The sequence below is a fragment of the Bos mutus genome, chromosome 2 (assembly GCF_027580195.1).
Source record: "Bos mutus isolate GX-2022 chromosome 2, NWIPB_WYAK_1.1, whole genome shotgun sequence".
Classification (NCBI taxonomy): Eukaryota; Metazoa; Chordata; class Mammalia; order Artiodactyla; family Bovidae; genus Bos; species Bos mutus.
This window is the reverse complement of record NC_091618.1, coordinates 71,092,122-71,107,847: the sequence shown is the minus strand read 5'-3', so window position 1 is coordinate 71,107,847 and position 15,726 is coordinate 71,092,122. Positions and strand designations below refer to the sequence as shown.

General features: G+C 42.5%; 1 protein-coding gene across 1 annotated transcript in view; it reads left to right on the top strand.

Annotated features, from left to right (window-relative positions):
• The window catches only part of NCKAP5 (NCK associated protein 5), a 1,094,443-nt gene that overhangs the window by 948,337 nt on the left and 130,380 nt on the right, over positions 1–15,726 (top strand). Inside the window, 4 exon segments of the mRNA XM_070389536.1 lie at positions 5,483–8,231; positions 8,234–8,332; positions 8,335–9,238; positions 10,128–10,305. Coding sequence (XP_070245637.1) covers positions 5,483–8,231; positions 8,234–8,332; positions 8,335–9,238; positions 10,128–10,305 — 3,930 coding nt within the window.

Genomic DNA, 15,726 nt, shown 5'->3' with positions numbered 1-15,726 from the left:
TGTCACATTCCCCAGAGAAAAGTCTTAATTCTGAGGGAACCAGAAAACTGACCCAGTCCTATTAAAATACTTTCAATGGCATTATTTAAGAAACTTAAGTTCTTACCATGCACTAAGTACTCATTTAGTATTAACTGGCATAATAAATTCATACAATATAAATTTGAACATGAATATTAGCTTCAGTTCAGTACAGTTCAGTCGCTCAGTCATGTCTGACTCTCTGCAACCCCATGAACTGCAGCACACTAAGCCTCCCTGTCCATCACCAACTCCCGGACTTCACTCAAACTCACGCCCATCAAGTTGGTGATGCCATCCAGCCATCTCATCCTCTGTCATCCCCTTCTCCTTCTGCCCCCAATCCCTCCCAGCATCAGTCTTTTCCAGTGAGTCAACTCTTCGCATGAGGTGGCCAAAGTACTGGAGTTTCAGCTTTAGCATCATTCCTTCCAAAGAACACCCAGGGCTGATCTCCTTCAGAATGGACTGGTTGGATCTCCTTGCAGTCCAAGGGACTCTCAAGAGTCTTCTCCAACACCACAGTTCAAAAGCATCAATTCTTCGGCACTCAGCTTACACAATAATAAATATATGACCATTGGCTCTTTGGTAGTTTATAAGTATTTTATTTTTAGTATTGTTTTGTGTAGAAACAGAAAGGCAGAAATGAAACCTTCATGAAATGCACTAGCCTGCCCTTCATGGAGGAAAATGGCTCTAGTTACTGAGTAATTACCATGTGTCAGCTTTGTTAGCACTTCATAAGCACTAGCTCATTTAATGATCATGAAAACTTATTACTTCAGTTCAGTTCAGTTGCTCAGTCGTGTCCAACTCTTTGCGACCCCATGAATTGCAGCACGCCAGGCCTCCCTGTCTATCACCAACTCCTGGAGTTCATTCAAACTCATGACCATTGAGTCGGTGATGCCATCTAGCCATCTCATCCTCTGTCATCCCCTTCTCCTCCTGCCCCCAATCCCTCCCAGCATCAGAGTCTTTTCCAGTGAGTCAACTCTTCACGTAGGGTGGCCAAAGTACTGGAGTTTCAGCTTTAGCATCATTCCTTCCAAAGAACACCCAGGACTGGCCAAAGTATTGGAGTTTCAGCTTTAGCATCATTCCTTCCAAAGAACACCCAGGACTGATCTCCTTTAGGATGGACTGGTTGGATCTCCTTGCAGTCCAAGGGATTCTCAAGAGTCTTCTCCAACACCACAGTTCAAAAGCATCAATTGTTCAGCACTCAGCTTTCTTCACAGTCCAACTCTCACATCCATACATGACCACAGGAAAAACCATAGCCTTGCCTAGATGGACCTTTGGCAAAGTAATGTCTCTGCTTTTGAATATGCTATCTAGGTTGGTCATAACTTTCCTTCCAAGGAGTAAGCATCTTTTAATTTCATGGCTGCAGAAACCATCTGCAGTGATTTTGGAGCCCCAAAAATAAAGTCTGCCATAGTTTCTACTGTTTCCCCATCTATTTCCCATGAAGTGATGGGACCAGATGCCATGATCTTCTTTTTCTGAATGTTGAGCTTTAAACCAACTACTTCACTCTCCTCTTTCACTTTCATCAAGAGGCTTTTTAGTTCCTCTTCACTTTCTGCCTTAAGGGTGGTGTCATCTGCATATCTGAGGTTATTGATATTTCTCCTGGCAGTCTTGATTCCAGCTTGTCCTTCCTCCATACCAGCGTTTCTCATGGGAAGTTCCTTAAGTTAAATAAGCAGGGTGACAATATGCAGCCTTGACATACTCCTTTTCCTATTTGGAACCAGTCTGTTGTTCCATGTCCAGTTCTAACTGTTGCTTCCTGACCTGCATACAGATTTCTCAAGAGGCAGGTCAGGTGGTCTGATATTCCCATCTCTTTCAGAATTTTCCACAGTTGATTGTGATCCACACAGTCAAAGGCTTTGGCATAGTCAATAAAGCAGAAATAGATGTTTTTCTGGAACTCTCTTCCTTTTTCCATGATCCAGTTGAAGTGGGCAATTTGATCTCTGGTTCCTCTGCCTTTTCTAAAACCAGCTTGAACATCAGGAAGTTCACGGTTCACGTATTGCTGAAGCCTGGCTTGGAGAATTTTGAGCATTACTTTACTAGCGTGTGAGATGAGTGCAATTGTGTGGTAGTTTGAGCATTCTTTGGCATTGCCTTTCTTTGGGATTGGAATGAAAACTGACCTTTTCCAGTCCTGTGGCCCTGCTGAGTTTTCCAAATTTGCTGGCATATTGAGTGCAGCACTTTCACAGTATCATCTTTCAGGATTTGAAATAGCTCAACTGGAATTCCATCACCTCTACTAGCTTTGTTCATAGTGATGCTTTCTAAGGCCCACTAACTTACTACTTAGGTTTTCTTATTTCCCCTCTTTCACAGAGGAATAACCTGAGGTCCTGAGAAATTACACATCTATTTCAAGGTCTCATAGCCAGTAAGCAGAACTGAGCAGTTGGCTCCAGAACCTCAACTATTCTGCTAGATTTTGAATTAGTCTAAAACTTGAAAGAGTGCCAGGTGTTGGGATGGATTTTTCCCATAAGACCAAGAACGTCCTTTAATAAAACAGGAACAAAAAATAATGTGTGAAACAATTATCTATTCAAGAAATAGAAAAGAACTGTGGACATTAAACCCAGGCTCCTACCTTAGCAGCAGCATCATTCAGCCACTACCCTCCTTCCAGAGCAACTCTCTTCTGACTTTCCTGCAAAAAATGAGAAGCTCTACCCCACCACCTCCCCAGCAGGAGACTTGTGCTTCTCTTTGTCAGGTTTCAAGATTATCTCCAACTTTTCTCAAGTTATTAAGTACCATAACCTTCTGAGGAAAACGGATTGATGAATGTGGCTAATCTCACAGGGTAGGGAGCCTGGGCCCTGGGAGCTTCGCAGCTGCTGGCCCTGGGGATGAATCATACCGGAGCGTGGGCAGGCTGTGGGGCAGGAAGGAAGTGGGTGGGCTGACGCAGAGCACATCTTCTATGGCTTGAACAAATCTGCCCCTTTCAAGCTTTGATGGAGTACTTCTATCTGGCTTCTCTTCTTTATTGTGCATGTGACATCAGAATCATGGAAATTCTTAGAAACCCAAGCTGTGGCAGTCTATTCACTGGTCAGTCTATAATACCCACTAAAGGGATTTTTTTTCTGCTTTCCAAAGAAGTTTTTAATGGCACAGCAGAGGAGGAGAAGGAAGGAAAGCATCACCAAAATAGATCTCTCCACAGCAACTACTGACCCTGGAGAATTTTCCAAACAGAATATATAATTTGACTTAAAATTAAATATACATATAACAAATAGAAAAAAAAAAGACATGTTGATAATAAAGGTCAGTTTTATGAAAACAAAACAAAAAAAAGTCTTCAGTGTAAGCAAATGCAAGCAAATGCTCTTGGCTTAGTAAAAATCTGAAATTCCAAAGTAAGTTTGTGACATTGAGTTGATGTCTGCTTATGAGCATATGCGTGAGTGTTCAGGGTCCCAGGATAGCAGGGCAGCTAGTGGAGAGGCCAATGGGAGCTGTAACTCTTAGCCAAGATTGGTACTGAGAACATGTATCAGATTCATTCATAGACATTCTTCAGCATTAATTATACAGCCTTTTTAAAAAAAGTCATTAGTTCTGAGCCTCCTAATTTCCCTGAGTGCTAGTTTGTGATTAAACTCTGCAACTTTCATTCAGAAGAGGGCTGTTGGAGTAACCTATGGTCTCTATTATGACTTTGACTAATACAGAGGGGAGAACAGAGGCTAAGTCTGACTCTAGCAGTATCACTTCAAGATTAATGTGCAGTCTTTAGAGCCAGACTGCCTGGTTCAGATCCCCATGCAGCCACTTCAGAACTGAGTCATAGAAAAGGCCCAGAAAACCAGAGTTGAAACTTCTGCACTAGCTCTTCCTTGACTGTATGATCTCCAAAGGACAGATCTTGCTGAATCTCAGTTTCCTTCCTCTGAAAATAGGATTGATATTGTCTGTTTCATGGTCTTGTTCTGAAAATTAAGTCAAAGCACTGGGTCAGTGGCCGGTACACAGCAGATGCTAGGTCAGCATGAGTTTCCTCCTCTGCCATTCTGTTTCTTGTTAGCAATATTTTGATAAATGTGAATGTCTGAGGAGAATGCCATGTTTTTTCTATGTCATTTCTTGGTCACTTCTCCAGAACTAATACTGGTATTTGGAGAAATATGAAGAACAGGAAATTGACCTTTCAAAGTTAGTAGGTCAATCATTGCTATGGGTTCTAACGGCAAATGGCCAACTGCTCTGTGTGTATAAATATTTCATAGATATTCACTGCCTATCAAATAAAGTCTTGAAGCCGCATGACATTCTAACTTTCAGTTGTTAGAATGGAAGGGACTATAAGGCCTGGACCAACTCACTTTTCCTCTTACCCTCTTCACCTCCCATAAACGCTGCACAGTGAGCTAGATTATCTTCTGATTATTCCCTAAGTGTTCCTTAAGCATACTTTTCCAATTAAGGTCTTTGCCATTCCATTTCTGCCTGGAAATTATTTCCTCTAGTTTAAAAAAAATATATATATATATATATTTTAAATTTGTATTTATTTATTTATTTATTTTTGGCTGTTCTGGGTCTTCATTGTGGTACACCAGCTTCTCACTGTGGTGGCTTCTCTTCTTGCAGAGCACAGGCACGAGGTGCAAGGGCTTCAGTAGTTGCAGCACACGGGCTCAGGAGTTGTGGTACACAGACTCAGGAGTTGTGGTACATGGGCTCAGGAATTGTGGTACATGGGCTCAGGAGTTGCGGTATACGGGCTTCAGTAGTTGCGGTAACGAGCTCAGGAGTTGTGGTACACGGGCTTCAGTAGTTGCAGCACATGGGCTCAGTAGTTGTGGTACACGGGCTTAGTTGCTCCACAGCATGTGGGATCTTCCCAAACTAGGGATCGAACCTGTGTCCCCTGCAATGGCAGGTGGATTGTTATCCACTGCACCACCAGGGAAATCCTCTACTTTTAAACTAAGGCAAACCTATCCATCTTTCTAGGGCTAAGTTTGTTGTAAAAACAAAGGAAGGAAGGAAAGAAGGAAGGAGAAGAATAGAGAGAACTTCTCTTATGCTTTTTGTGGTTTCTCAAACACACATGTAGTCTCCCTCCTCTGAAACTCTAGAGTACCTACTAGTTTTCTATGTCTCATTTGCTCCCTTGACTTACAGTACTTGAGCCCAACTCCCCCTGGGTCACCTGCTCCTTGAAGGCAGGGTCCTTATCTCATACTTATCTATATCATGCACTCCTTAATTCAGGACCTGGCAAAGTAGAGTTTTGCTACATAATAAACTAGTTTGCATTAACTAATGAATAAATACATTTATATGTGAATATTTATCAACCACTAGGATGAACTAAGTTTAATGATGGCCTTTACCTTCTATAAACTGGTGATCCACAGGGCTCAATCATGTCTAATATCTCCTCTTTCTTTCCTAGCAGTCATCACAAAATTGGGACAAAAGGTTAAGTATTGACTCTTCGCTCCCGAGTGGCTTTGCTAGTCCTACGGATGAACTACCTCCAACTCGCATCAAGGAAAGCCACATTTTGGAAGGACTAAGAAAGCTCCAGAAGCGAAAAGTGTTACTTGAACCCCCATCAGTGATAACCAAATGGGGTTATAAAGATTGCATGAACTCCAATGAAGGAATCTATTCTCCAGGAATTAAAAGTAGCAGCCTGAAGGAATATCCACCCTGCAAACCCACAGACACAGGGAGCCCCTGCACGGATCCCCACAAGTCATTTGTTTATGACACGGATTCTCATGACGAGGCTGATGAGGACGCTTCCTCCTTAGCCTCGGTCCAAGTGGTTCCAAACCAGGGCTGCAGGCTGCACAGTTGTAAATTAACCCACAGTGTCTCTGACAGCCTCTTTGGCTGGGAGCTGAATGGCAAACACTGTTCAGAAGTCACTTCCTCGGTCTACTCCAGGGAGAGGCCTGAGAAGCTGACCGGTTGTGCCAGCAACTGTCCCTTGGAGCAGAAGCTGTGCCCAGGCATGCAGGGGCCTCGGGTACAGAGAGAGAAGGTCTCACCCAGCCAGGGCTGCCAGGCCCTCAGTCTCCAGCCCTCAGACACCGATGACCCGGAGACCCTGGATGAGCTGCACATCGAGAGCAGTGATGAGAAAAGCCCTTCAGATTTGTCTGCAACCGCGGACACTGACCAGTCCACGGAGAACCTGGATATCCTCACAAGATTTGAAAAATCTTCATGTGGGTCTCCCGAGGAGGAAGAAAACCAAGTACCCGTCCATTTAGAGAGCAGGCCAAAGACGTTTAGTTTCATTAAGCAACAGAGGGTTGTAAAACGGACTTCCTCAGAAGAATGTATTACTGTGATATTTGATGCAGAAGACGGCGAGCCCATTGAGTTCAGCTCTCACCAGACTGGCCTTGTTACTGTTACCAGAAAGGAGATTTCCATCCATCAGGCCCCTGCTGGGCCCCAGATGGAACACACTGAACTTTCACCTCAGGGAATTGCTCATTTACAGCCAGGGGCTGCAGCTAGAGACTACCCTTTTTTAAAGAGGTCTGAAGAGGAAACTGAAAGAAACATTCCACGAGATGAGGTAGATGATCCTGCCATGACACCTGCTGTGTCTTTCCACCCCAGGACAGTGACGCAAAATACTCAAAGACTGGCCAAACCGACACATGTCACACCATGCCAGAGTCATTCTCGGTCATCTGTGGGCACAGGCGTCTGTCAGAAGAAAAGTCTGACAAAAATACCTACCAGGGGCAAGTCTTCACCTCAGAAATCGAGAGTAAGGGAGCCTGAAGCCTCCCTTATGATGCCCTCAGCTGGCTCAGTGACTCTTGAGAAATCACCAGCTCCAGGGAAACTCTCACAGTTCAAAAAGACTGAAGGTCCAGCTCCCCTTTTTGATTTGCAGCCAGATTCACACATTCCAAAACCCCCCACCCAGCTTCCTCATGGCTCCAAGATGTCCAGCAGAAGGGATTGGGTCCAGAGCTCCAAGAATCAGATGCTAGCATCACAGTTGCTGTCCAGGCCCCCCACTGAGCGGAGTGACGATGGGGAGCCCCCCACGAGGGATAAACACTGTGATCCAGGGCCAGAGGCCGGGGTGAAATCGCCCTCCCCACCATCCCCTCCAGGCAGGTCGGTCTCCCTACTCATCAGGCCCAGTTATGACTTTTTGCCACCACCTTCATCTGCCAAATCCGAAAGCAGGGTCTCCACCGAGACAGCAAGAATGGTATTGAAATCACCCCCTCTGAAAGGATCCTCTGCTCCTGTTATTTATTTTAACCAGACCCTGACAGATGTGCAGGGGAAGAAACCATCTGTGGCCTTCAAAAAGCCCATCTTCACTCCCTCACCACCCTCCGCAGAAACAGCAATCCAGATGAGATGCCCTGCTCACAGCCCCTCCAGCTCATTTGCTGTGATGGTCCCGGAGCCCCCAAAAGTCTCTCCAAAGAGAAATGCCGCCAGAGCCCCACCTCACCAAACACTTGGGACCACACAGAACAACACAGGGTTACAGACTCCCAAGAACTACGCTTCCCCCCGTGAGCCACTGGAAATACCGTCCTCCAAAGGTGTATCTCCAGGGAGAAAAGAAAAGTTGAGTGGCAGTGTCTCTGCATCTTCCAAGCCTTCCTTCTTAGGGGTAAATGAGTCACCATCATCTCAGGTTAACAGTCCCTTATCATCAGCATCCTTCAAAAGCCATAACCCCCTACATGGTTGTCAAAACCTTCATGAGAGAGGACTGAAAACTCGCCTCCCAGTTGGGCTCAAAGTTTTCATGAAGTCTCCCCAGTTGCTCAGGAAAAGTTCCACGGTGCCAGGGAAACAGGAAAAAGACAGTCTAAATGAAGCCTCGAAAACCTCCGTGGCTGTGAGCAAGGCTAAGCCAGGGGCCTCCAGAAATCCAGCCAGCCTTGAGACCACAGGAGGGGAAAGAAATACGTCTCCAGTGAGTTTACCAGCACAAGAGAGTTTGGCCAAAGGGCTTCCCCTGGAAAGAGCAATGCCAGAGTCACTGGAAAATAGCATGCCTGGGGCTGATAGAAAAGATGGAGTAGAAAACAGGTCTGTGAAAAGATCCCTGTCCTCCAGCAAACCACACCTGAAACCAGCTCTAGGCATGAACGGAGCCAAAGCCCGCAGCCAGAGTTTCAGTGCTCACTCAGGGGAAAAGCCCCCACGCCCCCCACAGAAGGGCTGGGCAAAGTCCGGACTCAAATTATTACCAACACCGCTGAGAGAGGCAATTCCCTCACCCGGCAGAGCTCTTCCACCAAGGCTCTCCCAGCAAGAGTGCGTCTACCCCTGTGTCTGATGGTCTCCCCAGCACTGGGAAGCCCCTGGGACACCCTTCCCCCAGGCAGGGTTCCTTGGGGAGCACAGGCAGCTCCAGCAGCCAGCATGGGAGCCCAAGCAAGTTGCCTTTGAGGATCCCTCCAAAATCCGAGGAGCCCCTCACCCCAGCTGGAACAGAAGAGCAGCAGGCCTATGCCCAGGGAGAAGGCCCCAGGGTGACGGTACCTGAGGAACCAGGCAGCGACCACTGCAGGTGCCCACTCACCCCAACAGATAGCTCAGGAGGCCCACAGAGCCTGGGGAGGACGCCACATCCCAGCAGTTTCACAGCAAGCAGGACCTCCAAGCTAGAAACTTCCGGAAGGTATCCAGACACTTCTACAACCAGGGCCGGTGTCGTAAGCCCAGAAGCCCCGCTCTCACCCACAATTGAAGAAAAGGTCATGTTGTGCATTCAGGAAAATGTGGAAAAGGGCCAAGTGCAAACAAAGTCCACCTCTGTGGAAGCAAAACCAAAGCCGGGGCCTTCTTTTGCCAGCTGGTTCGGTTTTCGGAGGAGCAGACTCCCGGCTCTCAGTAGCAGGAAGATGGATGTCTCCAAAACCAAAGCAGAAAAGAAAGATGCAAAAGGTTTAGGGTTTGGAAACAAACAGCTGAAATCAGAGAGAAAGAAAGAGAAAAAGAAGCCTGAGCTACAGTGTGAGATGGAAAATGAACTTCACAGGGATATCGAGTTGGCAGATGGTCCAGACAGTGGTTTGCAAAACAGAAATAACCCGAAAACACCGCCAGACATTTATGATCAAGTGAAGTTTGAATCAAGAAATAGACCCAGCCCTGTTCCATGTTCAGCGAAAGATACCTTTATGACAGAACTTCTGAACAGGTAGTGTATTGGCAAAGAGAGTGAGAGGGTGGCCGTGTGTAGAGCAGTGCAGGACCCCACCCCACCCCCTAACCAGGAGAGCTTTTTGTCTCCTGCATATTGAATACCAGTCAAGCATGTTTTTCAGACAAGCAGGAATGCATCATAGCAATCTTTTATACATTAGCCAGAATTTAAACAATGGAATAAAAGTTAGCAATAAAATGATAATTTAGTCCATGTTACTCTGTTAACCAAACCAATGGTCTTTGAAATTAAAGAATGGTAAATTTTATCAAGGTTGATAGAAATTCAACCTACACTAGAAATCATGAGTGGATCCACATGGCATGAAATGGAAGAAAATTACACATACATTTTAAAGGATGCTGATCTCACTTATTGTACCAAGCACACTTACACTTAAAACTTTCCAGAGATAATTACATATTCTGCTGATCTTAAGCCAGCCTGTATTTAGCCGTTCTCCCCCAGTCTCCACTCTCTTCCAGGGTGCCGCATGTATGTGTACATCTGAGTTGCCCTGCTGTGCACCTAGAACTATGGCAACATTGTTAATCGGCTATACACCAATACGAATGAGTTAAAATGGAGAAAAAGAGAAACATATTTAGCAATCACTCCTCACAGGCTTTTATCTTATACCCTACCTCATCTCACAAGCAATCATAAAAATGAAAACAAATTATTGTATTATCAAATCTAAATTGATACACTGCTGGAATAGCAGATGCAGATTTGACCAAGGCCAGTGAGATACACTTACCACTCAAAGGTTTAAAGACAAAGAGATATATGGAGGTTACTTTAAACATTAAAGGATTGGGATAAATAGAGTGATTGAAGAAGAGCAATGTAATTGATCAGAGGAATCACTTTCTACCTGCAGAGTTGATAAGAAAGCAGCTCAACAGACAGAAAGTGGATCAAATAGTCTCTCCTGTAGGAGTGTGTTAAAGGGCAGCTCCCAGGGCTCCTGTCTCACCAGCAGCTCTCTCAGCACTCAAGGAAACCACAAGAAAAACATCAAAACCAAAGCAGATATGGAAAAACCGAAAGGCTCCCTGGTAAGTACTGCACCATCCTGGTTATAAACTGTTAGGTCCCTATATGGGCTAGTTGGGTTCTGTCTACTTTTCACTGATGAAAATACAGGCAAGAGATGACCAAGAAAGAGAAAGTTAAAGCCAAAGAGAAGAGAGAGAGAAGTCATGGAGACACTGTAACAGAATGATGGCAGCCAGACTGGAAGGGTCCCAGCTCCCTCCACCCACGCTGCTTTCTTTTGTAGCTCTCTTTTCAGAACCTTGGTGTGATCACAGGGCAGGCAGTGATGCTGTGGGTGTTCACCTTCACGTTGTACCCTCGTGCTGGGAATTCGTTATGGTGATTATTTCCATCATTTCCAGCAACGCAGAAGGGAATGAAAATGATTAGAAAAAATAAAAGTGCAAAACAATTTTAGAGAATATTGCCTATTTTGATGATTTGATTTAAGCATTTCCCCTTTTTTCCTTAAGTTGTTTATACTGATTAATCCTACCTAAGATAGAAGGAGTTAAGATTCAAGGTATCGTTTTTGGAACTTGACTCCCTATCATTTTGTTTTTTAACTATGAGGTTCAGAACTCAGGGGGTAATTTCCTTTTAAAAAAATGAATAAAAGATGTTTCCCCAGGATATGCTAGTTTCAAATATTTTTGTTTTAAAATTATCTTAAATTGAACTTCCTCTCCTTAAATTCTTTCTGTTCTTGCATCATTGATCTTGTGATATTCATTGTTCCTTTATGGAAACTTTAAAGCACTCAAACAAAAAAAAATCTCTTTTCAGAATTACCATATCCATATATTTGTGTACTCATAATAAAAGATTGTAAAATATACTATGTACTACCTTTTTTCTTTCCTTTTTCAGGAAAACCTGAAAAATTTAGGAATTAGTCATGTTTTTCTGGAGTGGTTCAAGGATAGAGGAGATTTTAGTAGTAATCCGATTTGACATTATTATTAATTATTAGTTAATAATAATTAAACTCTAGGGTTCCTTAAAATTTCACTTTAATTTGAAACAAATGTACACTTAAATGCTTTTTTTTTTTCCAAACACCTCTTTACTGTAAAAAGCTACAAGGTCTTTTTTTTCAGACTCTGAAATGGTATGCAGACTATGTTCTTTGCAAAAGTTTTTTTTCTTTCCCCTTATTCTTGCTCTTGGCTTCCATGATATCACCCTTTCTTGAAAACGTAGATGTCCCTTGCATTATAAAATCTCAAATTAGAAGTGTATCTAAGGCTGCCCTTGTAGTGTCACTGAAAGAAAGAGAGAGAATAAATGTGTGGAAATATGCAATATGCTGGAAATTCAATCCAGCTGATCTAAAACTTTGATAGCCTGGCAGAGCCCCTTATCAGAGGCACTCAATTTAACTATGCCCCATTTAAGATGGTTCTGACAGCTTGGGGTATATCTTCACTGTACAAAAATACCAAAAAGGAGGGGGGGGAAACAACTCTGTTTGGCTTTTACAATTTCATTTTTACTTTCCTATTACTTCCTAATGGGAAAGTAATTTGCCTTGCTCTCTCATTTTCAGTCTTTTACAATGTAGTAACAAGTTTCGTTTCGTCTTCCCAGAGTATCTGCAAGAAACACTCTTATTGTTTTCTGAGAACAAGGATTCCCTAACCACTCCAAGTATATATAATCCATCAGCTGTTAGTCACTCAGTCATGTCTGATTCTTTATGACCCCATGTGCTGTAGTCCTCCAGGTTCCTCTGTCCATGGAATTTTCCAGGCAAGAATACTGGAGTGAATACTGAATACTGAAGCCATTCCCTTCTTCAGGGGATTTTCTTGACCCAGGGATTGAACCTGGGTCTCATAGACTAGTTTTTTAGTTAGCTGCAAGAGGAAATTAAGACATGCTGGGAAGCTTTCAATATAAAGAAATATTATTAACCTAGATAGTTGACATGCTAGTCATTTTTTCAGATGTAAAATGCAATTTTTTTCATCTCTATGATTATCAACATGGATTGGACTAAAATTACTAATTCCAGAAAGGACAATGGCCATAATCCCCTTTGGGACTATTAAAAGAATAGCAGTGAAAACCTATTTATTATATGTTATCAGCCTATATGGAAAGGAAATTAGATGCAAAATAAGATACATTCTAATACCAGAGCACACTGATGTGAATGCTCATTAACCTTTTAAAATCAAGAGTTTAAGGGAATTTTCCTCTACTAGGGCTCAAGGTAAATTTGCTATCTGCTTCTTGTGTTACAAGTGTGTTGCAAAAAATTCTTCTCACAGTAGTTATTTTGCGTGAAAGCAATAGCATACTTTTTCCCTGAATAAAATCACTCTTCAAAAATCATACCAAGAACTTCCCTGGAGTTCCAGTGGTTAAGATTCTGTGCTTCCACTGCTGAGGATATGGGTTCCATCCCTGGTCAGGAACTAAGATTCTGAATAATGTGAGATGCAGCTCCCCCAAAAATTGTTATGCCATAATATACCTTCATCCTTGCCCTTTACAAACTAAGACTATATATAATCATGAGAGTCCTAAAGCTTTTTCATTATTTTAATCTGTGTCTGTATGTTCAGTCACTCAGTTGTAACTGACTCTTTGCAACCCCATGGACGGCAGCCCACCAGGCTGCTCTGCTGCTGCTACTGCTGCTAAATCACCTCAGTCGTGTCCAACTCTGTGTGACCCCATAGACGGCAGCCCACTAGGCTGCCCCGTCCCTGGGATTCTCCAGGCAAGAACACTGGAGTGAGTTTCCATTTCCTTCTCCAATGCATGAAAGTGAAAAGTGAAAGTGAAGTTGCTCAGTCGTTTCCGACTTAGCGGCCCCATGGACTGCAGCCTACCAGGTTCCTCCTTCCATGGGTTTTTCCAGGCAACAGTACTGGAGTGGGGTGCCATTGCCTTCTCCACCAGGCTGCTCTAGCCATGGCATTTTCTAGGCAAGAATACTGGAGTGGGTTGCCATTTCCTTCTCCAGGGGATCTACTTGACACAGGGATCAAACCTGAGTCTCTTGTGCTGCCAATCCGCATTGACAGGCAGGTTCTTTACTACTGCTCCACCTGGGACACCTTTATTTTAATCTATAGTAATATAATAGAAAAATTATTTCTGTAATTTAACAAGTCCCTGTATGTAGCACACCTCTACTTAATTCGTTGGTGACTGCATATCCATTTTCAAGATTGCTAGATGCTTTCTAAAATATGTGTAAAAATCCCTTATTAACACTTTACCGAATTAAATATTTTCTGTTTTCAGAGCCTTAATTAAAGGCTTATGTCCCCATTTATGGCATGATTTACAGCCCACTTAGCTCTAATTTTTGTGTAATTTTGACAAGGGCCATATTACTTTATACTTTTACGTAAATTATGCAAAATCATTATAAGAGGGGAAAAAGGCATCCCCGGAAAAGATTGCATCAGTCTTAAGTAAATAAGTCAGAAAGAAATGCATTCTCCTTTGTATAGGTTGTAGATCCTTCCTTTCTATGAATTTAGATAATTTTCTGAAATGAGAAGTCTCAAAGGAACAGATCCTATTTAACTGTCACTGGACAAAATAAAAATCACTAACAAAATTAACAAGATCATATACCTGGAAAGAGAAGGCCATTTTAATATGGGTATTTTAATTTAAATTATGAGTATTCTCTTTACCTAGTGTCACATAGGCTGGAAAAAATCACATATGCTAATAATAAAGTATCAAATTCAACCCCATTAAGGTTGTGGTGATGAAGTAGTATAAAATAGTACAATAATTACACAAATTGTTATCATCTTATTAAGTTCTGCAAAATTTTATAATTTCAACATCTTTAATTGAACACTTCTGTTCTAAATACTATTTGGATGCTAATAAGAAGCATGCCTATTTTACCCTCCTCCTGCAAAGCTTTCTAAATGACTGACTTTCTAAAGGTAATGCCTTCCAGAAGTTTTCCCTCCAAAGATCACTTCTCTCATCTCACAGAGGTTCATTATGTTCTTTTCCTTTTCAATGAGCTTTAACATCAAAATGTTGTTTTCTGGGAAAGCAATTCATGTTAGGATGATTCAAAGAAGAAATATACACAGAATTCTAAGTGAAGGATGTCCCCAAATACTGGATTTTATTCTGCAATTATGTAGATATTTGTCAGCAGTGAATTATTTTTTCCCTGTTTCCTCTTGTGTCCTTTGTAACTCATTCCTCCCAGCCTTTTCTAATGGGAGAGGTTAATAGAATATAATGGGCACAGTGACATTTAATAGTTACTTGTTAGACACTGGTATTTTTTTTTTTTTTTTTTGAAACTGGTATTTAGTAAGCTCTTGACTACAACTGCAGAGCTCAAAAGATGGGCAAAAGTTGAAGGTACATGCACCATTAGAAGATGCCCAAAGTACTGGCAGCAAACTGAAACCAAATTAGCCCACATTCGGAACTTCCCTGCCGGTCCAGTGGTTAAGACTAGGTGCTTTCAATGCAGAGGGTATGGATTCTGTCCCTGGTTGGGAAACTAAGATCCTGCATGCCCCATAGTGTGGCCAAAAGAAAAAAGCCCGTACTTGTTGTCCATGAATCTCTTGCCATTAATACTTCTTACCAAGTGGGACATTACTGACTTTGATTTGTATCTGTTTCTGGTAGAGCAATGGCTGAAGAAATTCTAAATCTCTAAACACCATTGTTTGCTGAATCAGACTTTTTGGTTTTGTGACCATTCCCATCCATGAAGTGCTTTGCCACATGAAGAATTCACTTTGACAAATTCTTCCTCTTAAGCTGGCAGCCCTTTGCCTCCTAGAAGTTCCACAACCTTTTGCCAACATCCAAACCCTGTGTGATCAAGAATGAAAATTAATTTTAATTTCAGCCTATGAAAAATATAATTAGCAAGGGGAATCTGCTGCCAAAATAAATTATGCCCCTCATTTCCATAGGCAAATGGATTTTTTTAATTACTCACCACTTTGCATTGAAATCTATTTGTATGGATAATTAGAGCTGACAAGTGTGCCATTCTAAGACACTACCCTATTTTCCATTCCTTTGTTGATTCTTCATCCATCCCCTTCCAATTCAAAATTTCCCCTCATGGGTCATCTGCTCCTCATGGATCATTAGCCCAGAGGAGCTGAAGGAACTAGAGGCCTGAATACAAGCCCAGTTCCTCTGATAAATACCCAAGAGGCCACATTTAGCATTTGCTGTTAAGCACTTAATTCCCTAGAAAAGTTCTGACAAGGAGCTAACAGGTAGGACCTCAAGATGGTTTTATTTTCCTTCTTAAAAATGATACTTGAACAGAGGTGGTAGTGAAGTTCCACAGAAAACATTGGGAAGAGAAACAGGGCACTTATACACACACACACACAGAAAATTTTTTCTTACTCTTAAATGAAAATATGGTTTTTGTGTATTTGGAATACTGCCTACCTAATTGCTAGACA